At 40.9% G+C, this 27,783-nt stretch overlaps 1 protein-coding gene and 1 long non-coding RNA gene across 8 annotated transcripts in view; one reads left to right on the top strand and one right to left on the bottom strand.

Moving 5' to 3' along the window:
- Positions 1-27,783, top strand: part of LARGE1 (LARGE xylosyl- and glucuronyltransferase 1) — a 617,012-nt gene that overhangs the window by 525,495 nt on the left and 63,734 nt on the right. For all 7 annotated transcript variants that reach the window (XM_077168649.1, XM_077168652.1, XM_077168654.1 and 4 more), the window contains exon 10: positions 25,874-26,029. In XM_077168649.1, coding sequence (XP_077024764.1) covers positions 25,874-26,029 — 156 coding nt within the window. The remainder of the gene's footprint in view (positions 1-25,873; positions 26,030-27,783) is intronic.
- Positions 22,715-23,940, bottom strand: LOC143689540 (uncharacterized). The gene is made up of 3 exons (XR_013178823.1): positions 23,827-23,940; positions 22,944-23,081; positions 22,715-22,771 (listed from the first exon to the last, which is right to left on the bottom strand). It is a non-coding gene; the product is annotated as an uncharacterized LOC143689540 (long non-coding RNA).

Genomic DNA, 27,783 nt, shown 5'->3' with positions numbered 1-27,783 from the left:
GCAGTGTATTAGCAAACCAAATCCAGCCATGTATAAAATGGATAATACATCATGGCCAAGTTGATTTTATTCCAGGAAAGGCAAGGATGATTTAACATTGAAAAATCCACAAGTGTCATTCAGCATGTTGACAGAATAAAATGTAATCATCTAATTAGAAGCAGATGTTATCTGATAAACATCCATTCATGACAAAAAAAAAATCTCCAAACAGTGATATCTCTGAAAACCTACAGTAAATCCCCTTACTCAATCTCCAGGTTTGCTGTAAAGAGATTGCATGTGAAGGTGTCTAGAAAACTACAAATATTATGCAAATGAGAGCAATTACTTCTCAACTTTTGACCAGTTACACCCAAGCCCTGTATTGTTAAATACGCATAACTTATTTACAATGTAGTCCAGTTGTTTTTCCAATTTGGTTTTATCCATTTTACACTTCCATCAACAGTGTATTAGACTTCCTACTGACCAAGTGAGAAGTGATACCTCACTGTGGTCTTAATTTTTATTTCCCTGGTTAGCAGTTAGGTTGTACATCTTTTCAAGTGTTTATTGGTCATTTTCTTTACCATTCTCTGAAATGATTGTTTATATCTCTTTTCTTATTAATTAGTAAGAGTTTTTATACATTTCGTTTGCTAGTCCTTTGTCAATTATATATGGTAAAAATATATATTTCTTCTTTTTATTTTTAAGTCCCTTTGACAGAGTTCTTACTTTCAATGTGGTTGAATTTACCAGTCTTTTCATTTATGATTTGTGCTGTTGGAGTCTTATTTAATAATTCTTCCCTATTCTAGAAATCTATTTTCTTTTTTAATATAGTTTAATTAGCCTTTTTACAAATGAAGAAATTGAGTCTTCAAGACATCTGGTGCCTAACCAAATACGCACAGCCCATCAATGCTGGAGCTAAATTCAAACCCAGGCCTTCAGATTTGTGCACTTCTGTTCCCACAGTAATAGCTAAACAGGAGTTTTTATTCCTTTTCAGTCCTTTGAGTACATCTCAGCTGATGAAATGGTTAGGTAAAACTTGTATTTTGTTAGTCCACTGCCCAGCACCAAAAGTACTTCCACTTCTCCTAAGTCCAGACACTTAGGGAGAAGGCACTTCAGCTGTCAGTGGATAAATGATAGCAGATTGAACCACTGTTGAAAAGCCCGTTTCCTCATAAACAGTGATGTATCTTGATCAGGCAGGGACACAGGAGACTTCTAAATTCTCAGGTCACATATTCATACCGAAAATAAAATCAGAGAACTTCCACAAAAATCAGTGCCACTAAAAACCTGGACAGGTGTCTTCTGAAATTGATTGTTCTCAGAAGGATTAGTATGGGTTTCATTAAAGAAACCAGATATTCATGAGCCAGGATATTTAATTCAAGTTTGAGAGCTTCTAAATTGAGAGCCATAGAAAGTAAACGAAAGAGCTTTATAAGGTAGGGGAGTCTCTATCTGTGAACTTTCAGCTTAAGCATTTTTTAGATACCAAGAAAGTTCAGCCTCCAGGTGCAAATGTGACATATCAGCCCACCAAAAAACATACCCATGGATTCATACCACTGCATTTAGCGAGTGTGTATTATATACAACAGGTGTCATAATAGGCTGTGGTGATGCTGTGGGAAATCAAACAGATGAAACTATTGCTCACGTAGACCCTGCATTTTGATGTAGCAGATTGTAGTAGTGGGTCCTTAGTTTCTGTCACCTTGAACCTAACAATCAAAATAACTTGAGACCTCTCTTTGGAAGCCTATTCTGTGTTTAACTGGCAAATCACAAAGATAGAGCCAAATGAAGTATAGCTCATATCTTTTTAGACAAAAATCTAAAAAAAAAAAAAAAAAAAAGGCTCCTGAAGTCATTTCATCCATTAACATCTTGTCTAACAAAACAAGATCTTACACAGAATCCTAAAATATAGCCAATATGTAAAAGAGAAGCTGCCCTGAAAGTGTGGTGGGAGTTTAGGGATGAGGAAGGGGCTTTTGGCAGGCTGAAGCCCCACCCTTTGGGTCACATCAGTCCCTGGGACATTGCGGGGAGCCTTAAAAGCTGCTCCGAGAACACCATTTGTCTATATGCCCATCAAGGTGGCATGTCCCATGGATTCCAGGTAAAGGTGTTTCTTTGTCATTTTCTTTCTTCTTCTCATTCTATCTTTTCTTCCTCCCATCCTTTTATTTCATCTATCATTTTCAACAAGTACAAAGGACCTCCTATTCGTTGATCATTATCTTCTTACCTGGGAAGTGTAGAGGTGTATCCTTTACTCCCTGCTCTGTATCAGCTCACACTCTTACTCCAAAGGAGCACCAACCTGAGAAGCCCACCTCGGGACTCGCTAGAAGCAGGCCTGTGTCAGCTGATTGAAAATGTCAATTAAAGTAAGAATCATAAAAATATTTCAGTTTGATTTGTCAGTCTTTTCTTCTAGGGGCCAGGTCTTTTTGTCTGCTTTATCTTACCTAAAGCATTCTCATAGAACATCTTCGATGATGGTCAGTGTCCAATAAGAACTTAAAGGCTCTCGCACACCAATGAGAGGATAATCCTTCTGAATATTTGTAGTTTTCCCTCACTCTCCCCCTTACATTTATCTCACTCACACCTGATTTGGTAGCACACTTTTTGTAGGGACTTGTCTTTATTGAGTTATTCCAAAGTATTTTTCTTGCCTTTCATGGAAACAGCAACTCTCTTTGCCCTCATAAATCGTTAATTCAAATAACATTTAATTAGAATTCCAATTATGTTAGAAATATAAGTGGCGGACAAACACCTTTGGTAACAAACTCAGCTCACTCTTGCTAAGTATACAGCTCAATTGGTAGGATCAGTATACAGCTAATTGGTAGGGTAGGATCTCACGTACTCTAGTAGAAGAGTAGGTTATTAACCTTGGACAGTCTGCTGTGCTCTGGGTGTTAGTGGAAAACTTTGTGCAAAATAGATGTTGGTTAAAGGAACTTTTCAGGGAGGACTGGTTTCATTAAGGATGCTGAAGAAGTATATAGGGTTTTGGAGCCAAGCAATCCTGTAAATTCTAATGACAGCTCTACCTCTTATCAGCTGAGGGACTTGAGTAAATCACTTAACCTCTCCCAGACTCACTTACATTCTCCATAAAATGGAGGCCATTATTCTTGGCCCCCATTCTCAGCCAGCCTCTGGAGTGCTCTACAGAAATACACTTGACTTTTACTTCCCTCTTTTGGTGTTTCAAAGACCTTCCATTTTTATCTCTTTAATACTAAAGCTTGATGACTCAGCCTTTCCTGGCTGAGTCTAAGATAAAAAGAGAAAGGGAGGGATCCAAAAGAGGGTCTTTTTATCCCTTCACTAGTAACACACAAAGGGCTGTGTGCTGGCTTAGAGAAGAGAAATTCTGTGAAACTTTATTCTAGTTCTGACTCTTCAGTGAACCACTAGGAGAAGGAAGTTCTGGCCAGAAACGATGGGTATTGGCCGGGAAATGTCAAGGGAAGGTCCAGTCCCTGGGTCTATACTAGAGTCCGGAGCTGAGAAAGCCCTGGTTTCTGCCCTCAAGAAGCTCACGGATTGGTGAGTGTATGGGAAGTCCCAGTACATCCTGCTAAGTGCTGCCCTGTAAGGAAGTGAAGGCCCTGAGAGAGCAAGAGGAGGGTCACTATTCCAACCAGGAGTGTGATGCAGAGTCTGTATCTTTGGAAGTCTGAACTAAATCCTGGCAGATATTTAAACTCCAGACACCTGGACTTGACTCCTTCCTCCTCTTTGCCCTTCTACCACTCCTTCCCCACCCCAAACACACTTCCCAATCCTGTTTAAACCACCGTTTCTCCCTATGCTTGCACTTCTGTGCCTGGGAGTGAGTTCAAGGACTACATGAGGAGTGAAAACCCGGAAGCAAATCAGGAGTAGTGAAATGGATGTGATGTAGGCAAGCAGCAAGGTCCACACCATTGCTTTGTAAAGGTTTCCGTGAAATGCACTGACCACTTTCTGGGATAGATAGGAAATATGTCACAGAGCAAGTAAGCTGTGACCTGGACCTCAAAGGATGAAAAGGAGTTTGCCAGGTAGATAAGGTAGCAATAGCATTCCAAGCATGGCCTCATTCAATGTTTACAAAAATCCTGTAATATGAATATTACTCAGTCCAGCTTATAAATCAGAAAACAGGATCATACAGATAAGTCACTTACTTGCCCAGAGTTTCACAGCTAAATAGGACAAAGATGAGATTTGAATTCATATCTCTCTGATTCTAAGTCCAGAGCTTTTTCCTCAGAGTTCCTTCTGAATGTATTTTCCCAGGAATACATTACATGATATAATGGTGTATAGAATTATTCTCTGTGAGCTCTTTTTGAATTAAATGGGTTTTTGAGGGCTAACCTCAGAAGAAAGACCTTAATATAACATTGTCTCATTGAAAGAACATTTGAATTTTGAGCAGCAGATTCAGAGGCTGAATTTTAGACCACAGTCTATTCATCAGTTGGGAATTGACTATACTAAAAAAAGAAAAATCCTAAAGCAGAAAATAAAAATCAAGAAGTATCCCATCCCCATATGGGGAAAGATATATTTTCCTAGGGGCTATTTGTAGCAGTTTCATAAAAGGAGTAGCAAATAACTCAAGTTTTAGAACATTTTATAATATTTAGAGATGTGTCAGTTTACACGTCTTTTGAGGAAAATGAGGGGCCACCATGCATTAGCATGCTGAACATGTCATAGTCAAGAAAAGTACAGTGAAAAATGAGGCAAGGGATATCAGAGAGAAGGTAATAAGAATGATGAATGGTAAGCTTGATTTTGGAGGATTAGGATGGATGGAGGAAGAAAAACACGTTTCGTTGGAGATCTAAAATCTAGAATTACTACCCCTCACCCAGAACTCTCTACTTGAGGCTAATGCCTGTTTACTTTCATTTCATGATCTTAGTCCAAAAACACCAAGTTTTTTATCATCTCTCTTCACACTGTAGCAGCTGGTACAATTAAGGAGTCCTTGCAGTCAAATATGAGGCATCTGGACCCTACTCAGGTATCCTATTTTCCCGCACAGTTGCTCTGTGACTTATGCCTTGGAATCGTTCATTCACCAGCAGGCACTGCAGATCTTCCACCCTGGGCCAGGCCATGGGGCTGCCACTGAGTTCTTTAGCCTGTCTTAGCCAAGTTTCCTCATCTAAGAAAGGGGAAAGTTATCCTGACCTGACAGAGGAGTTGTTAACATTAAAATAGATGATTTGTAAAGAAATTAGCACAGTGCTGTGAGACATATATTAACACTGTTACTTTGTTATTTAAAAAGAAAGTTAGGATGGCTCCTGCTCTCTTCTTAAGTAGTTTCCTCCAATTTGCTGATGAACAGAATCTCCTAAACAGGGTTCTTCTCACTCTTCATTTCCATGGTTCTCATTTCACAGATGGGGAAATAGAGCCCTAAAGAAGTAAAGTAGCTTGCCCAAGGTTAAAGCACTAGATGGTGGCATAGCTGGGACAAGTACTTGAACTTGACATTGTGTTTTCTAGTACCATGTCAGAGAATGTTACACTAAGCAGGAGAGACATTGGATATTTTAAGCTCTAGTCTTTTGTTTTCCCTCAATATTCATCCACTCTTTGCTCATTTGTTATTTTCAGAACTTAACTTCTTTGAATTTTATTGATTTATGTTATTCATCGTTGGCTTTTTTATACAAAGCTGATGGATATCAGATGCTATTATTCCTAGAAACAACAGGATTCCAAGAAACAATGTGGTGCCTCTGGAAAATTAATCTACAATAGCATTTTCTGGAGTATGTATCTAAATAGTTCTGAGAACTGTTCATGGGTATGATGGTTAGGTTCTGGTGTCAGCTTGGTCAAGTGATGATGCCCAGTTGTCTGGTCAGGCAGGCCCTGGCCGGACCATTGCTGCAAGAATATTTTGTGGCTGATTGATAAACCCAAAGGCTGGTGTATTAAACCATCAGTCAGTTGATTGCGTCTGTGGCTGATTACACCTGTGATCAGCTAAGGCATGTCTCTCACCAATGAGATAATCCAGTCAGTTTGGAGACTTTTAAGGGAGAAGAGACTTTTTCACTTTTTCACTACTTCTTCAACCAGTGAGCCTCTCCTTTGGAGTTTGTCCAGACCCTTTATCAGAGCTGCCGGCTTCACAGCCTATCATGCAGATTTTGGACTCTTCTATTCCCATGGTTGCATGAGACACTTTATAAATCTCATAGTTACAGATATCTCCTGTTGGTTTGTTTCTCTAGAAAACCCTTACTAATGCAATGGGAATTATTTAAAACATGGATGAAAAAGGGATGGGAAGTTCTATGTACTATATACCAAATACATATTATAAAATCCTACAGTAAAGAAACCTGATTGATTTTGTTGATTCCCAGCATGTCCCACACTTACACAAAACACACCCACTTGATTGTGGAGTGCCTTGTGTTACAGATGTCTTTGGAGCCCACTGTAAGAAAATCTCCCTGAATATATCCAGGCTCTATCTATTAAGAACAAAAGGATTTTGAGAGATGGGTGTTATACTCTGTGAATATTGAGCAACAACCAAGGGCCTCCCATATAGGTTTGTATACATGGCAGACAAATGGTGGTCTTTGAAGAGTTAGAAGATCAAGTCTTCTAGACTCTGGAAAAGAACATATGTCAGTGGTTTATGGATCCATAGCCACCCAGTAAGTAGAGAAGAGTGATTGAAGCAAGAAGGAAACCCAGCTTCAGATTTTCCAGTTATTATGAAAGGGGCAGACATGCCCAAGTAAGCATTTAAAGACCCCAACTACTCTAGCGGAAAGAAATGCAAGACAAATTTAAGTCCAACATGCTCCCCAGTACTGAGTGCTCACTATATGCAAGGATTTGAGGATATAAAGAGGCTTAATCAGGCAAGGGACACAGAAGTGTCAACAGATAATTTCCCCATAATACTGTACAGAAATCTGTGAATAAGTAGAGGATGCTAAGGAGTTCGGGCAAAAAATAGGTGTTGTAGAAAAAAAAGAACCTCCACATGATTGAACACAGAGGCTAAAAGATCATGGTATCCCAAAAATAGCAAGGAGGTGAATATGAGATGTAAGATGCACAGATGTGCACAGGTCAGGTTGTGGGAGGCCTTTTGTGCCTTGCTGAGGAGTTGGTGGGTTTTTTTGTTGTTGTTTTACTTTTTTATTGTATGGTATAACATATTTACAAAGCAAAGAAATAAAAAAGCATTAGTTTTCAAAGCACTCTTCAAAAAATGGTTATAGGATAGATCCCAGAGTTTGTCATGGGCTACCATACGATCCTCTCAGATTTTTTCTTCTAGCTGCTCCAGAATATAGAAACCTAGAGTAGAGGGCTTGAATACTTTTTTATCATCACAATCAACTTTTTTTCCCTTCTTTTTTTATGAACAATGACATATATACAAGAAAGTTACACATTTCAAAGCACAGCACCAAATTAATTGTAGAACATATTTCAGACTTTGACATGGGTTACAGTTTCACAATTTGGAGTTTTTACTTTTAGCTGCTCTAAAATACTGGAGACTAAAAGAAATATCAATTTAACGATTCAGCATTCATATTCATTTGTTAAGTCCTATCTTCTGTGTATAATTCCACCATCACCTTTGATCTTTCCATAACTCTCTTTGAGGTTGTTTGGACTATGGCAATTCTAAATTTTTCATATTGGAAGGGTCTGTCACTAATTTGGGGTAGGAAGATGAAACTATCTGATATTTTGGAGAGGCTGGACTAGGTATCAGGACTTATCTGGACCAGGAGCCCATCTGGAGGTTGTAGGTTTCTGGAAAATTACTCTAGTGACTGGAATCCTTGTGGAATCTTATATATTGCCCTAGGTGTTCTTTAGGATTGGCTGGAATGGTCATGGTTGGGGTTGGCAGGTTATGATAGGTAGCAAGATCTACCTGAAGCTTATATAAGAGCAACCTCCAGAGTAGCCTCTTGATTCTATTTGAACTCTCTCTGCCACTGATACTTTATTAATTACACTTCTTTTCCCCCTTTTGGTCAGGATGGAATTGCTGATTTTGCAGTGCCAGGTCTGGATTCATCCCTGGGAGTCCTCTCCCATGTTGCCAGGGAGACTTTCACCCCTGGATCTCATGTCCCACATAGGGAGGAGGGCAATGATTTCACCTGCAGAGTTGGGCTTAGGGAGACTGAGGCCACATCTGAGCAACAACAGAGGTCCTCCAGAAGTAACTCTTAGGCATGCCTACAGGTAGTCTAAGCTTCTATGCTACCTATAAAAGTTTCACAAGAGTAAACCTCATAATCAAGGGCATGGCCTATTGATTTGGGTATCCCTAAGGTTTGATACAGTGTCAGGGGATTCCCTGGTGGCAAGGTTTAATAGTTCCGTAGTCTTTCTCCCCTCCCTCAGGGGACTTTGCCAATACTTTTTTTTAAATGCTTAATATATTGTAGCATGTTTCCAGGCATTACAATAATCTATAGAGAATTAGAGGACCTCTTTCTTATTCTGTGCTTCCTGTGTTTCAGTTGTTCAAATGAGCTATACAGATAGGTTGAATTAGATTATACGCTACAAAAAATTTCAGTTCCAGATCAAATAAGCCTTTCTTCCTTTGGTCTCAAAAAGTATGTGTGGTTCTAAAATATAGACACCGTCTTCCTTACCCCTGTGTTCTAAATCACTTTAACCCCAACCTGTTCGGCTTTGTTCTTATCTCTAAATATCAGGTTATATATATAAAACAGCCTCTCAAAATCCAGAAATAATAATCACCACTCCAGACTTAATGTGTCTGCTCTAAAAGCTTGCAATCTAGATCCCTGTTTTCTTAAAAGCATTTTCTAAAGGTGACCATACCATTGTTGTTTTTTGTTTTCTGGCTTTTTTTGTCTCACCAAATGTCTCATGTGTTCATTCACATCGTTACATGCCTCATGATGTTGTTCCCTTTTTGTAGCAGCACAACCTTCGTTCATGAGCATATACCATCGTTCACCATTCTGCTTCTCCATCAGTGCATCCTTCAGCCACCTGCATTCATCAGGTATCATGTAGAGGGCTCAAAGTCCACAGTCCATCAACATTCTCAATTTTAGATAATTTCGTTGTTCCCAAGAGATGAATAACCAACAAACACACCTTCACCAAATAGGAAATCTAAGCCTCCTCTTAACTCTTGTCCTTCCCCCATTATATACCTCTGCTGTAACTGTCATAGTGCTGATGGTTTCCTTTTGAACATAGCTCACAGGGTTCAATAGCAGTTTCCCACCTGTACCCTGGACTTAAACACTGTTTATACAAGAATCATATCTTTGAAGCAATTCTTACAAGAACTCATCATATTTCTAGTGTGAGTCAGGGGGACACGTAGGTCTATACAACCCCTTTCAATCATGTTCATCTTCAATATGGTAATATTACTTCTGGACCCACTAGGGAATCACCTTCACTCCTATCTATTGCCTTACATTGGAGTTCAACCTCATTAGCTAACGGTTCACCCATCTCTAGCTTCTATGTATCTCTAAGTCCCCTATATTCTGTATTATAAACTTCTGATTATATATTATTTTAATAATATATATTATTATATATTGACCAATGGAATTGAATCAAGAGTGCAGAAACAGACCACCAAATTCCTATTTGATTCTTTTAGTTGCTAATTTTGAATGGAATTTTTTCCTTAACTGATTCCTCAGCTAGGTCATTGATGTGTATAGAAATGTTACTGATTTTTGCGCATTAATTTTATATCCCACACCATGCTGAATTTATTCAAGTAACTTTGCTGTAGATTTATCAGGATTTTCCAAATATAGTATTGTATCATCTGCAAATAATGAAAGTTTTACTTCTTCCTTTCCAATTTATATGCCTTTTATTTCTTTGTCCTGCCTGATTGCTCTAGCTAGAACTTCTAGTACAATGTTGAATAATAGTGGTGACCATGGGCATCCTTGTCTTGTACCTGATCTTAGAGGGGAGGCTTTCAGTCTCTCTCCATTAAGTATGATGCTGCTTAGCAGTTTTTCATATATTCCCTTTATCATATTGAGGTAGTTACCTTTGATTCCTATCTTTTGGAGTGTTTTTATCAGAAAAAGGTGTTGAATTTTTTTTAATGATTTTTCAGTATCAATCAAGATGATCATGTGATTTTTCCGTTTTGATTTGTTAATGTGCTGTATTACATGAATTGATATTCTTGTGTTGACTCATCCTTGCATTCCAAGTATAAACCCCACTTGGTCATGGTGTATAATTCTTTTATTGTGCTGCTGTTGGATTCAATTTGCTAATATTTTATTTAGAATTTTTGTATCTATGTTCATTAGGAAGATTGGCCTGTAGTTTTCTTTTCTTATAGCACCTTTACCTGGTTTTGGTATTAAAATGATATTAGCTTCATAAAATGAGTTAGATAGAGTTAGGCTACAAGGCTTAAATAATTCTTTATCACCACAGTTGACTTTTTTCCTTTCTTTTTTGTGAAAAATAACATATATGCAAAAAAACAATAAATTTCAAAGCACAGCACCACAATTAGTTGTGGAACATATTTCAGAGTTTTACATGGGTTATAGTTCCACAATTTTAGGTCTTTACTTGTAGCTGCTCTAAGATATGAGAGACTAAAAGAGATATCAATTTAATGATTCAACAATCTATATTCATTTCTTAAATCCTATTTTCTCTGTATAACTCTACCATCACCTTTGATATGTCTGTCCCTCTCTTTAGGGATGTTTGGGCTAACTTTTGTGATAACTGTAGTTTCTGCATGACTGTAAAACTGTCACTTCTTCTAAAAAAAAGGAGGGTCCCTCCTAAAGTACATAGCTCCAATTGGGGAGAAAAGAGCTTCATTGGCTGTGCTTATTAAATTTTATACTCATTATTTCAATTCTATCCAAATATTATACAAGGATTTTGGTAGTATTTGGCAATTAAATATAATTTTTAAAAATATTTTTAAAACATTTTTATATTTTAACATATTGAAAGCTCACTGCCACATACCAGAAAAAAAAAGACTCACTGTAATTCTTTACTTGGTGTTTTAGTTTGCAAGCTGTCAGAATGTGATATACCAGAAATGCAATGGCTTTTAAAAAGGGGAATTTATTAAGTTGCAAGTTTATAGTTCTAAGGCTGTGAAAATGTCCAAATTAAAGCAAGGCCAAGGCTATGAAAATGTCCAAGTTAAGGCATCAACAAGGGGTCACCTTCACTCAAGAAAGACCAATGAAGTTCAGGGTTTCTCTGTCAGCTGCAAGTGCACATGGCAAAGTCTGCTAGCTTCCTCTCCTGGCTTCTAGTTTCTTGAAGCTCCCCCCGGAGCATTTTCCTTCTTCATCTCCAAAGGTCTCTGGCTGTGTGGGCTCTCATGACTCTCAGACTTTTTTCAAAATGGTTCCCTCTTTAAGTGCTCCAGTAAACAAACCCACCTTGAATGAGTAAGGCACATCTCCATGGAAACCATCTAATCAAAAGTCACCGCCCGCAATTGGGTAGATCACATCTCCATGGATAATCAGAAAGCTCCCACCCAGCAGTATTGAATGAAGATTAAAGGACATGGCTTTTCAGGGATCCACAACAGATTCAAATCAGCAAACCTGGAAATTAATTTTGAGGGTTAAAAAATTCTACTTTGAAATTTTCTAAAATATGTGGAAATAAAGATAGATAACCACATTTTTGGCTCTAGTGTAATCACCTAACAAACAGTTTCAGATGTTTATTTTCTAAAAACTCTATATCACAGGTTTCTTTCTAGAAGTAGTTACTTTCTCATGCATCATCTTTACATGAAAGGGTCAGATTGAGAGTGTGTGTGTTTAAAGTCTGACAGAACATAAACATCTTTCCATAAAAACAGAGATGTCAATCATCTTTAATATGCCATCTCTTTTCAATTCCTTGCCATTAGTTCACCAGCAGAACTTAATGTTATACAGGTTTTCATTGTCACTTAATGTATTAGTTAGGGTTCTCTAGAGAAACAGAATCAACAGAGAACACTCACAAATATAAAATTTATAAAAGTGTCTCACATGACCGTGGAAATGCAGACTCCAAAATCCACAGGGCAGGCTGTGAAGCCGACGACTCCGATGGAGGGTCTGGACGAACTCCACAGGAGAAGTTCGCCAGCCAAAGCAGGAATAGAGCCTGTCCCTTCCGAATCCTCCTTAAAAGGCTTCCCGTGATTAGATTAAGCATCACTCATTGCAGAAGACACTCCCCTTTGGCTGATTACACATGAAATCAGCTGTGGATGCAGCTGACGTTCTCATGATCTAATTCTATGAAATGTCCTCATTGCAACAGACAGGCCAGCACTTACCCAACCAGACAAACAGGTACCGCAACTTGGCCAAGTTGACACATGAACCTGACCATGACACTTACTATGTCATTAGAAAGTTTTGTAAAAATTCTGTGATATTTTCCCTATCTTGTCTTCATATAATTAACCAAATCAGTGATATATCCAGTAGCTTTGTGCTCTCTAGATTCAAGTACTTTACTACCAACTTGATTATCAATGATGTAGTAAAGGACTTCTATAAGGGTGCTCTCTTTTTGTGGTTCCTTTTAGCACAACATCAGTTCCATATGCTTTTTTCCATATGTTCTTCCCGTAAGATTATTATCATTATAGTAGGAATTTATTGTTCAAAATATGTCCTCTTAGATGTCTTCTTTACTACTCACAGAAAGTTGTTCTTTTCATTTTATCATTGAAACAGATTCTGGTAAATAGCACAAACCAATGTGTGTTAACATCCTCTGCACTTTGATTTAATGTGACAGCAAATTTCCTATATAATTTGTTTGAAAAGCCAGTTTCTTCCAGTCTTCAACAGTGTTTTCTAAGGCTTCTTACAATATTTGCTGACAAAGGGATTTACTTCATTTTGTTACCATACTGTGTATTTTTTCAGCCATTTTTGACCAAGCAGGTAAAACAAGGGTTTCTCATACTGGATTTTATTAAACTTTACTATTTATGTAAGAAATCTTCAAAAAAAAACTTCTAAATTCTTCTTATGCAGTTTGCTAAAATGTTGGAAAGTTCTGACTATCACGAGACTTAAAGCATCAGAAAATTATGCAGGTTTGTCTTCATGTTCTGGATGCTTTGTTTTAAATGTCTTGCTAATCATGCATCCTTGTACTAACATCAAGTAATATTTCAAAGCACAATACACACTTGGGTGAAGTTCTTCTTCCTTAACAATAGTGGTTATAAACCCATGTTTCAAATAGTCTTGAGAATTTAAATTTTTTGCCAGTTTCTTGTCAGATCTAATTAGGTAGTCATTTCTGTATTTGTAACGTAGCTTAAGGAAGAACTTGTATTGAGAGTAAAAGTGTCAGCTCAGCTGTTTCTTGCTGTTCATATGAGCTTTTCGTATTAGTATTCTCAATCCATCATCCTTTGCAAGACTTTTTTTAATATAAACTTTTATTTGCAAGAATTTTGGACTTCCACAAAATTTGCAGAGATAGCATGGAGCATTTCCATTTAATCATCATCCAGTTTCAGTTTTTCCCTAATGTTAACATCTTACAAACAGTGGTACATTGACCAAAACTAAGAAAGCAACACTGGCTTACTAATCTCCAGACTTTATTTGCATTTTGCCACTTTTCCCATTAATTTCCTGTTTCTTTAGTCTCTTTTGGCCTGTGACAGTTTCACAGTCTGTCCTTGTTTTTCATGCTCCTGACATATTTGATGAGTACTGGACCAGTGTTTTATAAAATATCCCTCAAGTTGGTTCTGGCCAACATATTTTCTACTGATTAGCCTGATATAATTGTTTGGGGCGAAGAATACACAGAGATGAAGTGCCTTCATCACATCCTACCAGGAGGTGCCTCATATCCAAATGCCACTGCTAATGGGGTTAGCCATCTGCATTTGCCAAAGGTAGTGATCGTTGTTGTTGGGTTTTTCCACAGGAAAGGTAATACTGTCCCCATTCATAGTTTATTCTTCGGAGATGAATCATTACCCTTTGGGAATGGAAAGAGAAAGTCCTACCTCCCAGAGGGTGGAGTACCTACATATATTATTTGTGATTCTTCTCTAAGGAAGATTGGTGTCTTCTCCCCCATTTTCTTATTCAATCACTCATTTCTATCAGCATAAACTCATATAAATTTATTTTAAACTTTAAGTTATAATCCAGGCCTCTTTTTTTTTTGCCTTTATATTAGATTTTCTTTAAAATATTTCAGCAAATACCACTGAATTGTACACTTTAAAGTGGCTAATTTCACATTATATGCATTTTTTAATTTTTTTATTGTAAGCCTTAACAAACATATAAATATGCTCTTGACATACAAACATTCTGTACATGGTGTACAACCAATGACTCACAATATCATTACCATGATCATTTTTTTGACCATTTGCATCACTCCAGAAAAAAAAATAAAAAAGGAAAAACTCATTAATACCATATTTCTTACTCCTCCCTTTCATTGACTATTAGTATTTCCATCTACCCAGTATATCTTAACCTTTGTTCCCCCTATTATTTGTTTATTTTTTATCCATATTTTTACTCATCTGTCCATACTGTAGATAAAAGAAACATCAGACACAAGGTTTTCACACAATCACAAAGTCATATTGTAAAAGCTGTATCATTATACAGTCATCTTCAAGAAGCATGGGTACTGAAACACAGCTCTACAGTTTCAGGTACTTCCCTCTAGCCACTCTAATACACTATAAACTAAAAAGAGGATATCTATATAATGCATAAGAACAATCTCCAGGATAACCTCTCAATTCTGTTTGAAATCTCTCAGCCACTGACACTTTATTTGGTCTCATTTTTCTCTTCCCCCTTTTGCTCAAGAAGATTTTCTCAATCCCTTAATGCCGAGTCCCAGCTCATCCCAGTATTTCTGTCCCACATTGCCAGGGAGGATTACACCCCTGGGAGTCATGTCCAACATAGAGGGGGGTGAGCAGTGAGTTTGCTTGACAAGTCACTTAGAGAAAGAGAGGCCACATCTGAGCAACAAAAGAGATTCCCTAGGGTTGTCTCTTAGGCCTAATTTTAAGTAGGCTTAGCCTGTCCTTTGCAGGGATAAGTTTCATAGGGGCGAACCCCAAGATCGAGGGCTTGGCCTATTAATTTTATTGTCCCCACTGCTTGTAAGAATATCAGGAATTCTCCAAATGGGGAAGTGAGGTTTTCCCCCTTTCTCTCCATTCCCTCAAGAGGACTTTGCAAATACTTCTTTATTCACTGTTCAAATCCCTCTGGGATTTATCAAGGCAATCCACTAACCTGGACAAACCAACAAAATCTCATGCCCTATTCAAAGTTTCATGTTCTTGTGGTATTCAATTAAGCTGACCATACAAGTTTAATTAGGAAATGCACTAGTGAAAATATAAATTTAGCACCAATTGAATGTTTCTCCCTTTAGTCTCACACAGAAGTGGAAGTTTTAAAATATGAATAACCATCTATTTTCAACACCCTCCCATACTGACATTCTTTTATTCTTCCTCATGCAAAAACATTTTTTAATTTGTACATTTAATCACCATCATTGTACACTCTAGCCATTCCTAAATTATACCATCTCAGTCTTTGTCATCTATCTTTCCTTCTGGTTTCATACGTGCTCCCAGCCCTCCATAGCTCTTCTTAGTCCATTTGTTCATTTTGTGGGGTTTATTTTGGTTAAATATTACTATTAATAAGTAATATTATTAAACACACTAAAAATAATAGTAGCCTGCTTGGTAAAAGACTTTTCCAGATGTATTTAAATCCCAGTACTTTTATTGAGAGCATCACTGTCCCACCCTCTGCATTGACATAGTTGGCCATGAGTGCTCAAATGACAGCAGAGCTCTCTCTCTCTCTACCTCTGCTTTTCTCAGTTATGGCAAGGTGGCCCCTGGTTTCTGGTGGTTCCTGGCCAGTGTGTAGAACTTAGTCATTGGACAAATATTTATTGTGTCCATGCAATCAGCCAGACACTATTCTGAGAGCTGGTCACACAGTACTGAACGAGATAAGGTTGAACCCTGCTGTCACTGAGCTTACATTCTGTTGTGGAATACAGATATCAAACAAGAAAAAAAGTAATAAAATTGATATTTCAGGCAGTATGTGCTGTGAGGAAATCAAAGCAGGATAATGTAAGAGTAACTAGCACTCATGATCTCAGATTGTAGGAAAAAATCCCCCTTTACTCAGTGGCTCGTGAAAAGACTGTCTGGAAGCTTTGTGGGACACGTGCCCATCCTTGAACCAATCTCTGTGTTCTTAGGAATGGGATACTTGGTTTGCTCAGCCTCTTTCACTTGCTTCTGGAAGGGGGCCCATGACCCACTGGTAGAGACTGTCTTCCTCCAGTCTTCCTAATTGGTAGGGTGACTATTTCATGAAATATAAAGCCAGTCGTAACAGACAACATGCAATGTACCTTCACAGTCATCAGTTCATCAGCCCTGATCTTGACCACAACCCTACAAGGTGGTCGTTGCTGTGCCCCTTTTACAGGTAAGGGACTACCGTCAAGATATCAGGTAACTGGTACAGGTCACACTGCTGGTATGACCTACAGCTCAGACTGGCATGTAGGTCTGTCTGCTGGTCCCTCTCCACCATACGGCATAATCTCCAGCGTAGGGAAAGGGGCTCGTGAGACTTTGTTCTTCTCACTTGAAATACCAGACAAGGGGATAACAGAGGGAACTTAAACTCCTTCAAGAGAAAATGACAAGCTGTTTGGCCTTTAGACAAATAAAAGGGGGATATGTACCTCCATCTTAACACCCATATTCGTATCTCTTTTATAACTGATTGGCTGCAGACAGACAGAAAAGGAGGATTATTGACAATGTCATCATCATAATTTCTCTTCTTGCACCGAAGAGCAGTTATTGGACACCACCTGTCAGGCCTTCTGGCACCCATGAAGAATAACAAGGCATGCTCCCCGCCAGCCCAAATATTCATACTCTAAGGCCAGATGCAGACAAGTAAATAAACAATTACAGGAGCCTATGATGAATTATCTAGAAGAGTTAAGTGTAAGCATCTATAATGCACTGAGTAAGGAGCCAGGAACTACCTTGGTTTTATATCAGGAATGTTTACAACTTCAAAATCATAAAACCCAACTTGCAGTGGCTTAAATTAAAATAGGATGGTTGAGTTTTACACAAAAGAGTTCTGGAGTAAGCAACTATAGACATTGGTTCAGAGGTCAGCAATGTCTAACCTCTCCCTCATGGTCACAGGATGGCTGTCATGGCTCCAGTCATCACATCTCTGCTCAAGACCTAAAGGTGAATGGAATGGGTAGGGTGGGAGGAGAATGGCACCTGCCATATCTGAGCCTGTTCATCAGCAAATCAGATATTTCCCTGTGTATCTTTTTGGGAAAACGTTAGTCATATAGCCATCCCTAGCTACAAGGAAGTCTAAGAAATCAGAGAATATAGGATAATCAGGATTAGCTTAGATCTTAAAAGGATCATGATCCATTTAAAGGGGATGAGGACACTGCAACTCCAAGCAAAGCTGGTGCTCTGTTAGGAAGGAAGAATAGGGTGAGGAGGGAGACAATCCTTCTGTCCCAAAGCTTTTCAGAAAAGACATGAAAGTGGGCATTCACCAGGTAGAGAAGTAAAGTTGCTTGGAAAGGGGAGTAGCATATGCAAAAGCACAGAGTCCAGAAAGCCGTCTTCAGGAAACACTGAGTTTCTTTTAGCCTGCTGTCTTATCGTTCTCTAGAGAAAAAGAAACAATGGGAGAGATGTGTAAATATGAAATTTATAAAAGTGTCTTGCACAACCATGCGAATGGAAGAGTCCAAAATCTGGAGGGCAGCTGTGAGGCTGGCAGCTCCGATGAAGGGTCTGGATGAACTTGACAGGAGAGGTGCTGGCTAAAGAAGCAGTGAAAGAGCCTCTCTTCTTCCTTAAAAGCCTTCAATTGATTGGATTATCATGTGGTGGGAGGCACATCTTAGTTGTTCTCAGTTGTAATCAGCCACAGACATAGTCAACTACATGACGATTTAATCAACCAGCCACAAAGTAGCCTTGCAGCAATGGTCAGTCCAGTGCTTGCCTGGTCAGAGAACTGGGCATAATCATTTGGCCAAGTTGACATGAGAGCCCAACCATCATATCTAGACATAGGGCTGGAATTGTAATTAAGGTCAGTTTGCAACAAGCTTAAATGCCAGGCTAAGAAATGTAAATGTTATTCTCTGGGTCACAGAAAGTCCATGATGGTCTTAAGGTGGGGGCTATGTTCCAAAGACCCCTCAAGTTTATCTCTTGGAAGAGATAAGGTTCATCTTCTCATTTCGCTGGTATTTGCACAGATTCTTAATTTCTTAGCACTTTTGCAACCAGAAATTAATTTTATGAACTCTCTAGGATCTTAAGATTTCAGAAGCTGAAATTTTGGGCTGAACCCTTTCCATAGCCTTGTGTTTGTGCTGAGATCTTGTTTCTGCCTTTAAAATGCTTTTCCTATATTCTCATAGGAAAGGAGAATTTCTCGTTTCTCCTTTAATCACATTGACTTCTACTGTCGTCCCAGACGATGTTCACGTTTCCTGGACAGTAATCAGTTTCTGTCAGTTTTCTCTGGCTCACTTCAAGCTAACTCCAAGTCTGCACATATATTCAACTTCCATAGGCATTTCAGATTCAATCCAATCACACCCAAGGGACTCTTGATGCTTGGCAGCTTCTGCCCACCCATGCAATCTTGACGCCTTCTTCACTGGTTCCTGCTGAGGTGGAGCTTCAGCTGTGTATCCAAGAAGTTCTAAATCATCTTGGAGCCTTGAATACTGGGATGGGGGAGGGGGGACTGTTTGGAAGGGGAAGGAAGTTTTATTTATGATCCTATAATCTGTAAATCTCTCGTTCACTTCAGAGAACAGAGAAATAAGGAGAGAGATTCCTAATGTCTCTATCTGCTTGGGTTCAAATTCTGACTTTCCCACTTTTAAGCTGTGTAACTTTGAGCAATTTGCTAAACTTTCCTCACCTATAAAATAGGATGATGATAGTGGCACTTTTATCTCATAGAGTTGTATGAAGATTAAATGGAAAGAAAAGTATGAGGAACTGTGCTGGGCACAAAGTAAGCATCTGATATATGTTAGCTGCTAATTGTAATTATTATTATTGCCATTTTAGTGTGCCTCCAAAAGTAGAATAAGTTATGATAGGTTTTCACCAAAAGCCTTGTAGACCCATATGCATTTACCAGCTCCTTGCAAAAATCTATTTTCAGCTCATTCTCCAGTCACTCTGTCGTAGGTATGAAAACTTGTCAGTAAGTGTCATATACACTACAGCTTACTGTCCCGAAGCCAGCAATGACAGGTGATTCTGTCCCTCAAGGTACCAGGAAAGAACATGTCTCAGTAGTCAGACAACTCCTGATCAGAAATATCAGCAATACCAATCTTGAGCCAGTAATATGGTTTAGTGGAAGATATAGTGGCCCAGGAGAAGCTAGGCTCTACTTTAACTTCTGCTGTGTTTCAGTAGGCAAGACACTTCCCCTCTCTGAAGTTGGTCCTTTCACACTTAAAAGTGGCCTTGCCCAGGAAAAATCACCAACAGCATCTTTACACAATTCCTGGTCTTCAGACTAAAACCCTTCTCCAATAAGCTCCATATTAAACTTGAGGTCCTAAAGACTGGTCCCTGCAGGATTCTTCCTACACACTAGCTCTTGGTAGATAGGGTTGTCCTGCTCACCTACAAAAGGAGCCTCCATATTCCCTCCCTTGGTTCCCAGAAATTGTGCTTATGTGGTTTTGGTAAATACAAGTTCAGAGCCAGTGTTTCTTCAAGATGTGGCCGGTACTGACTCCACTGGGATGAAAGAGAGGAAATGAATGCATGGAAGGAGGGGTGTTAGCTGAAGATCATGAGTGTTTGAAAATGTTGATAGGGATCTTTCTTGGACTGAATATCAGTCAGGGTCCCCACAGGAAACATATCTCAACCTGGGTGATCTGAGGGAAATTTAATAAAAGGACATTATAACGCTGTGGGCAGAGTTTGTAGGAAAAGGATATTCCAAGACCCTGAGGCCAGCATCTGTTCCCACTTTAAGACCTGAAGGAGCAAAGCAGGGGGGCAATTGCCCAGATCCAGGGAGGGTAACACCAGGTAGAAGGCCCCAGCAGGTGAGGTCTATGGCTTTTGGTAGGAATGCAGCCAGCTGTGACCACTTACAGTGGCAGGGGTGCAGGACAGCTGTCATCCCCACCTCACTTTCCTACCCTCTGATCTCCGGCCTTTGCCTTCCATTGGCTGAACCCATTCAGAAGCCGAAGGTCTGGATGCCCTCTGTAAGGGTCAGCACTGGGGACCAGAGCAGAGTGCAGGAAAGGGAGAGAGTGGATCTGGAAGGCCAATCAGATTTCCACTCCAGATGGTAATTATTCATTTGCTGGAAGTAACTTAGGAGTTTCCAACATTCATGGAGATAGAAAGGAATGGATAGGGTAAAAGAGAAGACAGAGAAGTGAGTTCAGTTGTCTTCTTCCTTCTTGTTTACCTGTCCTGAGAGCTAAGGGATACTTTCTGATCTAACTTACAAATGAATCCTCTTAAGCAGAGTATCCCACTCTTCCAAGCCCTCAGGAGCCCTCTAAACCCTATTCAAGTTTACCATGGCTGGAAATACAAATCCATGGGCTCTTCCTCTGCTCCCCCCAAATATCCTAAAATATCAGCGCCCAAAAGACTTAGAAGCCATCTGAGTTCTCCTCCTCCTCCCAGCGCAGTGTCCGCTTTACCCCAGATTCCTCTAAAACTCATGTGCGTTGCTTGCTCTCTCTCCTCCCTCATCCTAATCCAACCCAGCATTGTCCTCCTCTCCTCCGATGGGGCTTCCCATCTGGCCTCCCTGCCTCCATTCTGGCCCAGCCAGCATTCCCCACACCGAGACTGAAATGCAGAGGGGCCTTGCCCTGCTTCTCCTTTTGCTGCAGCCCACGAGGTCCCATCTGGTCAGTCCCCACCTATCCCACCAGATTCACCCCATGCCCCATCCCTTCGATTTTGGATCACAGTGTTTCACCAACCTTCTTGCCTCACAGTCTTTGCATATGTTGGGACCTTTGCCTAAAAAATTTCTTTTGCCATTCTGGCCTCCCTTGTCAGCTCATCTACAGCCCTCAGAACATAGCACAAATGTCACTTCCTTGACCCCCCAAACTAGGTCAGGTCCTCTGGCTATATGCTCTCATAGCTTTCTGTACCTCTCTGTAAAGCCTGTCATTTGTTATTTAGTGCTGGCTTCTCCCTCTAAGTTGTAAGTTTCACAAAGGCAGTGATCCTCTCTCATCTTCATCTCTGTAGTTAATCCTAGATCAGTGTCTGGCACATAGTAGGTGCTCAATTTTAATATTTGATGGATGAATAAATGATACCACAGAAAGAAAAATATTTTGGCACAAGTTACACTTGATTTTCTATTATGTTTACCACTTACTAGATAGGTGACTCTGAACTAAGCATTATAGAAATAACTTTAGCAGGTTATTTTGAGTATTGAATATGATATGTTTTAGTTTGAGTATCGAATATGATAATGTGTTTATATATGTATTTAGAATATAATGGGTATTAAATAAGCAGTAGCTATTATGTATTTCTCTAGAGCCTAGCGGAAAATAAAGGAGAATTATGTGATTAAGAACTAAGGTGAAAAAGGTTACTCTGAATATCAGAAGGCAACTGGATTACAAAAGGTTTTCCAGAACTCCCTTTGCCTGGCAGTAACTCCACCATTGTTTCCCCTTACCTTCCTTTAACCCTTACTGCTTTTTTACAAAGCCAGTCTTCACCTGTAGTCGATTACAAACCAGGCAGAGGCAGAAGAGAATGAGGTGTGTTGGGATGATGGATGGTTTGTAGGGGCTGGGTGGGGGGCACCAGGAGACCTGGGTCCTAGAGCTAGTCCTGTGCTGTCATGAACTCACCATGTGTTCTTGGACAGTCCTGGAGACTTCACTCCTCATCTGTAAAATGCTTGGCCCATTGAAGTCTGAGATTGTACACGAGAGTAATTAAGAATCTGGGGTTGGGGATTAGAGCTGGCTTCAAGTCTCAACTCCGCAACTCATCAACTGTGAGATATGGGAAAGTCATGTGCCAACTCCATGATGTGGACAATAGGATTCAAATGGGCTTATTTGGAGGATTTAATCAAACAGTGTCTCCAAAGTACCTGACGGGTCTGTACACAATAAATTAAGATGTGTTTGTCTGGGGACCCATAGGATGCCTTATTTTCACTTAGTGTTAAGTTTCTCCAAGTTGAAGAAGCCTGTGTGCTCTGAGTCAGACGCACATCCATCAGCCTTCCTGCTGGCTCAGCACTTGGCAAGTGCCAAAATCTTTCACAGGGAAGCTGTGATCCCCACTGAATGTGAGTGACACCAGCCCACATGCAATTATTTTAATGACTGGCCCGGGACATTTTCTGCACCTGGGTTGGATCTGTTGTCGAGGGAGCGTCTTCCCACTCCCACCCCTCAAAAGGTACAGGAATAAAACTGCACGGTGTTGCCTACAAATCCTTACCTGAAGTACCAGCTCCAACGAGTACTCTCAAATCCGCAGACCCTTCCTGCACCTTCTGAATGCTAAGCGCCTACTTCCTTAGTTATCACGGCAGTGGACTTCATGCTGGTGGGAGGGAGAAAGGAGGATGGAGTTGTGCAGTCTGACTGCTCCTTCTTTGACAGGGGGAGGGAACCCACATTTATGGAGCACACCTGACCTGTAGGCACTGTGCTAGGCATTTATTTAACCCTGTCAACCAGTTTGTGCAGTCAGGATTACTGACCCCCCATCTTACCCATGAGGAAGCTGAGTCCTCAAGAAATGGAGTGAGTTGCCCCCAAGGTCACACAACCGGTAAATAGTGCTGTTGGTATTCACACCGAGCTGGCCCAGCTTCCACAGTGCTTGCTCTGCTGCTCTGCCGTTGCTGGTCCTGGCAGAAATGAGGAAGTGGTTTGGGTCACATAGCTTTCCTGTCATTTGTCCCAACCAGGAGAGAGAGAATGGATCTGGAGGAGAAGAATTTGCCTAGCCAGCTTCAAGGGGAATTGCTGCCACACCTTCTTGGGGCTTGAGAGAGGGGCCAGAGGAGGGTTCTCGCAGGCGGAACGCGGCTGATGTAGGGAGCAGTGGGTGATGAGCGCTGGATGCCAGGCTCCTTTCCTTGGTCTCAGCTGTCAGATAGGCTATGAGGGCAGTAGGGAGAAGAGCGAGAGCTATTTTGTTTCCTTTATAATCTGACACAATAAAGCATGAAAAAGGAATTGGTTTAAAACCTGGCTTCTTCTGTTTTCCACAGTGTAGCAAAAAGAACAGGGGCTTTGGAATCACACAAACTTGTGTGTGAATCCCAACTCCAGCATTCTGCCTGGCCTTCGGCAAGTTGCTTCCCCACAATTTCTTCATCTTTAAAACTGCATACCTTGTTAGGGTCATCGTGAGGAGTTGAAGAAGCTGATGACCGTACATCAGCTGGTGATGTGGTGTGCTTCTGGTACACCTCCAGGAGAGCACATCCCCACCCAGGGAGGCCGATCAATGCCCACAGCCCTGCGAGCACAGCCCACACAGGTCCCCTTCCCGTTTCAGCTGTCCCAGGGAGCGCCCCTGTGGGCCTGCCTGGGTGCCCGCCATGGAGTGTTGAGAATTTGACCGTAGATGAGCGGGCCTCCCGTTACCTGGCAGAATCTCCTGAGATTCTTCCCCAGTGCTTCCCTTGGTGTCCCTCCTCCACTTAGATGTCTGCATCCACACCATCATCATTCAGGGTTCTGCTCGTGTCCCACTGCTGCGAGAAGTACATCTGACTGATCCAAGGTGTCATCTCTATCCTTAGTAAACATCTCTGACAGGTCCTGTCTGCACAGGCCTAGGGCACAGCTGATCTTAGAGATCAAGCAAATGAAGTAGTCGAACATGCAGGCTCTGCAGGTTGCCAGGGGTTCAAGCCTAATGCTGCAGCTTACTAGTTATATGACCTCAGGCAAGTTACATAGTTCTTTGGTGCCTCCATTTCCCATCTTTAAAATGGGGCTGATGATATTGTTGTGACTATTAAATGCTAATTATTGCTAATAGTTATTATTTCATAATAATTTTAATACTAATAATTGATGCTATTAGTAATATTAATAAATTAATAGCACTGAGAACAAATCTTAGTACCTATTATGTACTTTAATAAGATTAGCTTGCTTTTCCCAGGTGGTTTTTTTTTTTCTCATGGGCAGGCACTGGAAATCAAACCCAGGTCTCTGGCATGGCAGGCAAAAACTCAGCCACTGAGCCACCATGGCCCACCCTTCCCAGATGGTTTTTGATGAGTATGTCTTGTCTTTCTACCCAAATCAGGAACTTTGTCCCCAAGACCTCATTTCTCAGCTAGAAATTACAGCAACTCCTAACAGGTGTCCTGGCTTCCATTTTACCTATCTTACTCACTACTTTCTTATCCATTGCACTCAGAATCATCTCTCTGAAATGTGGCATTGATCATTTCCTCCTTCCTTAAAAATCCCCGGTGACTGCACTGGCTTTAGGAACACATCTAAATTCTGAGCATGGTCTCTAGAGTCCGGGATCTCACCCTGCTCATCTCTCTAGCCACATCTCCCACTGACCCCACCCATCACACTGTGCTCCAGTGGCATTGCACAGCTTCTCATTTGCCAGATGACAAATGAGGCTGGTCCAGCCTCTGCCCTCTGCCTGAATCGTGTCCCCAACATTGTCCCTGCTCCAGCCTCACTGCTCCAGGAAATACTGCACAGGCATCTCATTCTGTGATGCTTCCCTGAGCGTCCTAGGGCTACCATTTCCTCTTGATCCTCCCTCCGTTATCAAACTGATTACCTGCTTGTGAACACGTGTCCCACAGCAGACCACGACGGTGCCGAGGACAAGCCCAGAGTCGCACGCTTCTGGCCATCTCCCAACACTGTACACTGCAGGCATTAAATATAGAGAGCCAGTATTTACTGAGCACTTACCCTGTTAGCCAGGCACTAATCACATGCTTTACATGTATTAGCACGACAGCCTGATGAGACAGTGTATCAGTAGAGTCCTGGGTGGAGGAAACCATACCAATTATTTGAAAAGAGAATTTAATATTTTAAAAATGGTAACTAGGCATAAAATGTTAATTTGATACTTGAAAAAGCACAGAGAGTTGGAGGAAGCAGCAATTCCACCCCTAGAGCTGGAAGGAAAAAGGAAGAGGTGGGAATCATTAAAACTTGGTGTTGGGATCAATCCAGTCTGCTGGCGTGGGGTTACCAGCCAACTCCAGAGGCACCAAGCAGCTGGCAAAGAGGGGTAAGGGGGAGGATGATAAAGCTCTGTCTGTGACCAGTGAAGACTGCAAACTGAATTTTACTGTCCAGGTGAAGAAGTGAGGCTGGGAGTTGTAGACAGGTTTGGAGCTGAGTTGAGAGCTTAATAACTGGCACAAGCAGGAACTGTCACTATTCCCACTTGACAGACAAGGAAACTGAGGGACAAAGAGATTGAGTAACTTGCTCAAGGTTAAACAACTACCTAGGACAGAACAGAGTTTGAACCCAGGCAGTGTGGCCTTGGAGCTATTATTCTTAAACACTGGACCATAAGTACTGAACCAGTGGATGAATGAACAAGTGAATGTGCAAAGACACAGTGCTTAGCCATGTGCCGAGCCCTCGTGTGAGGTTCCCCCTGCCTGACTGCCTCCTAATCTCCTGCCAGGTCATCCACTGGAACTCCCCCAAGAAGCTGCGGGTGAAGAATAAGCACGTCGAGTTCTTCCGCAATCTCTACCTGACTTTCCTGGAGTACGATGGGAACCTCCTGAGGCGGGAACTGTTTGGCTGCCCCAGTGAAGCTGATGTCAACAGTGAAAATGTGAGTTAGCAGGGCAGGGGTGAGCTTCTTTGTCGCCCATTGCCTTCCTCCAGCATGCCAGGCTCTGTGCCATGCTCAGGGTATGACTGAAGAGTGGCTTGGGTGCTTGGGGAGGCAGCATGTCCACATCACTTCAGTGCTAAGAGCTGTGAACAGAGAGGGGGTCAGGAGAGCCCAGAGGAGATACATTTAGCCCAGGCTCTGTGAGGTCAGAAGTGAGTCTTACACTGTAAGTTTCTAAGCAGAGCAAAAAGCACCAGTGAAACAACAGATAAAGCGTCTCTCTGTCTGAGTCTTTGGTCTTTCTGAAACGTGGCACACACACAGGACACCCACAGTTGAGTCTGGACAGTGCGTGGAGTGGTGCAAAAGGAGATTTTTGCACATAACTGGCTCCCTTCAGGGGTTGACATGGCTGAAGAAAGTGTTGGATGAGTAGTCACAGGAATAGCTAACATCACTGAATATTCCTGTTTCTTTACTGTGTATCATTTTTTTATGTTGTATCTTCTTTAATGCTTTTAGAAACCTTTTGTTTCCCCCGTTTAAAGTTGAAGAAATTGTGGCACAGAGAGTTTAAACAGCTTGTCGACAGTCACACAGCACACAAAGGGCAGTGTTAAGTTGAATCTGAGCCCTGGTTTCAGGTTCTGAGGAGCAGGATGTGGGGAAGCTGCACGCTGTGGTATTAATGTAAGGCATGTGGAGCCAGACGAAGCTAGATTTGGCTTTTATCGCGTTACTACCTATGTGACCTCTCTGTGCTTCTGTCTCCTCAATTGTCACATGGAGATTTAAATCACTTATATTACAGGGATGTTTTGAGATTGCAGGAATTTATATGTAAGGCATAAAATTTCAGCATCTGCTATATGTTAGATGCTTAATAATATTTACTCCCCATCTTTTCCTTGACTGTTAGCATTAGACCTAGAAGTAATTGGTTTATTCATTCAGTCATTCAACAGACATTTACTGAGGGCCTTCCACTTAACTCAGTGCACAGAGTATTTATAGATAAAAAGCTACACGGAGCTTATACATAAGCTTTCATGGTGCTTATATTCTAGTAGAGGAGACAATAGCTAAATAAACTATTAGGAAAATCTATCAGCAGTGGCAAGTGCTCCATAATGATGTATTAATGAGCAGCTGGGCAGCTCCATTAGTCTGGGGCTTCTGCAGGGATTTCCCCAAGGAGATAACATTCAAGCTAAGATCTGGATGGCAAGAAAGAGCCAACTGTAGAAGAGCAGATGCATTCTAGGTAGAGGAAGTAGCTGGTGCAAAGGCCCTGAGTCAGTACAGGTTTGATTATGAAGAAAAGAAGATGGCCAGTGTGCCTGGGGGCTGTGGAGAAGGTGAAGGGACAGGAGAATTTGAGCAGCAAGTCAGGAGGGGCCAGGTCAGGAGAGGAGTTGTAAGTCAGGTTAGAGTCATAATTTTGTTCCATTGCTCTTGTTGCTGTTGTGTTTATTATCGTGAGAATTCCATTAAGCTCCAAATGTCAGGAATGAACATCTTCAGGAAGCTCAGAGAAATACACTCACTGCCCCTTTATCAGGATGCTCCTCTAGTTAGATACCATCCCTGCTCTCTTATTACTTGGCCTCCATGTCACAGGCCCCTAGCGTGGGCCTTCTCTGCATCACCCTAGATGCTTTTCTCAGTGTCTCTCCTTCTTTACAACTAGAGAAAGAGGAGAGAAAACCATTAAGCCCTTGAAATCTTTCAGATTCTGGGAAGCACTTAGA

The sequence above is a fragment of the Tamandua tetradactyla genome, chromosome 7 (genome assembly GCF_023851605.1).
Source record: "Tamandua tetradactyla isolate mTamTet1 chromosome 7, mTamTet1.pri, whole genome shotgun sequence".
In the NCBI taxonomy this organism is placed as follows: domain Eukaryota; kingdom Metazoa; phylum Chordata; class Mammalia; order Pilosa; family Myrmecophagidae; genus Tamandua; species Tamandua tetradactyla.
This window is presented reverse-complemented; position numbering and strand designations above follow the sequence as displayed.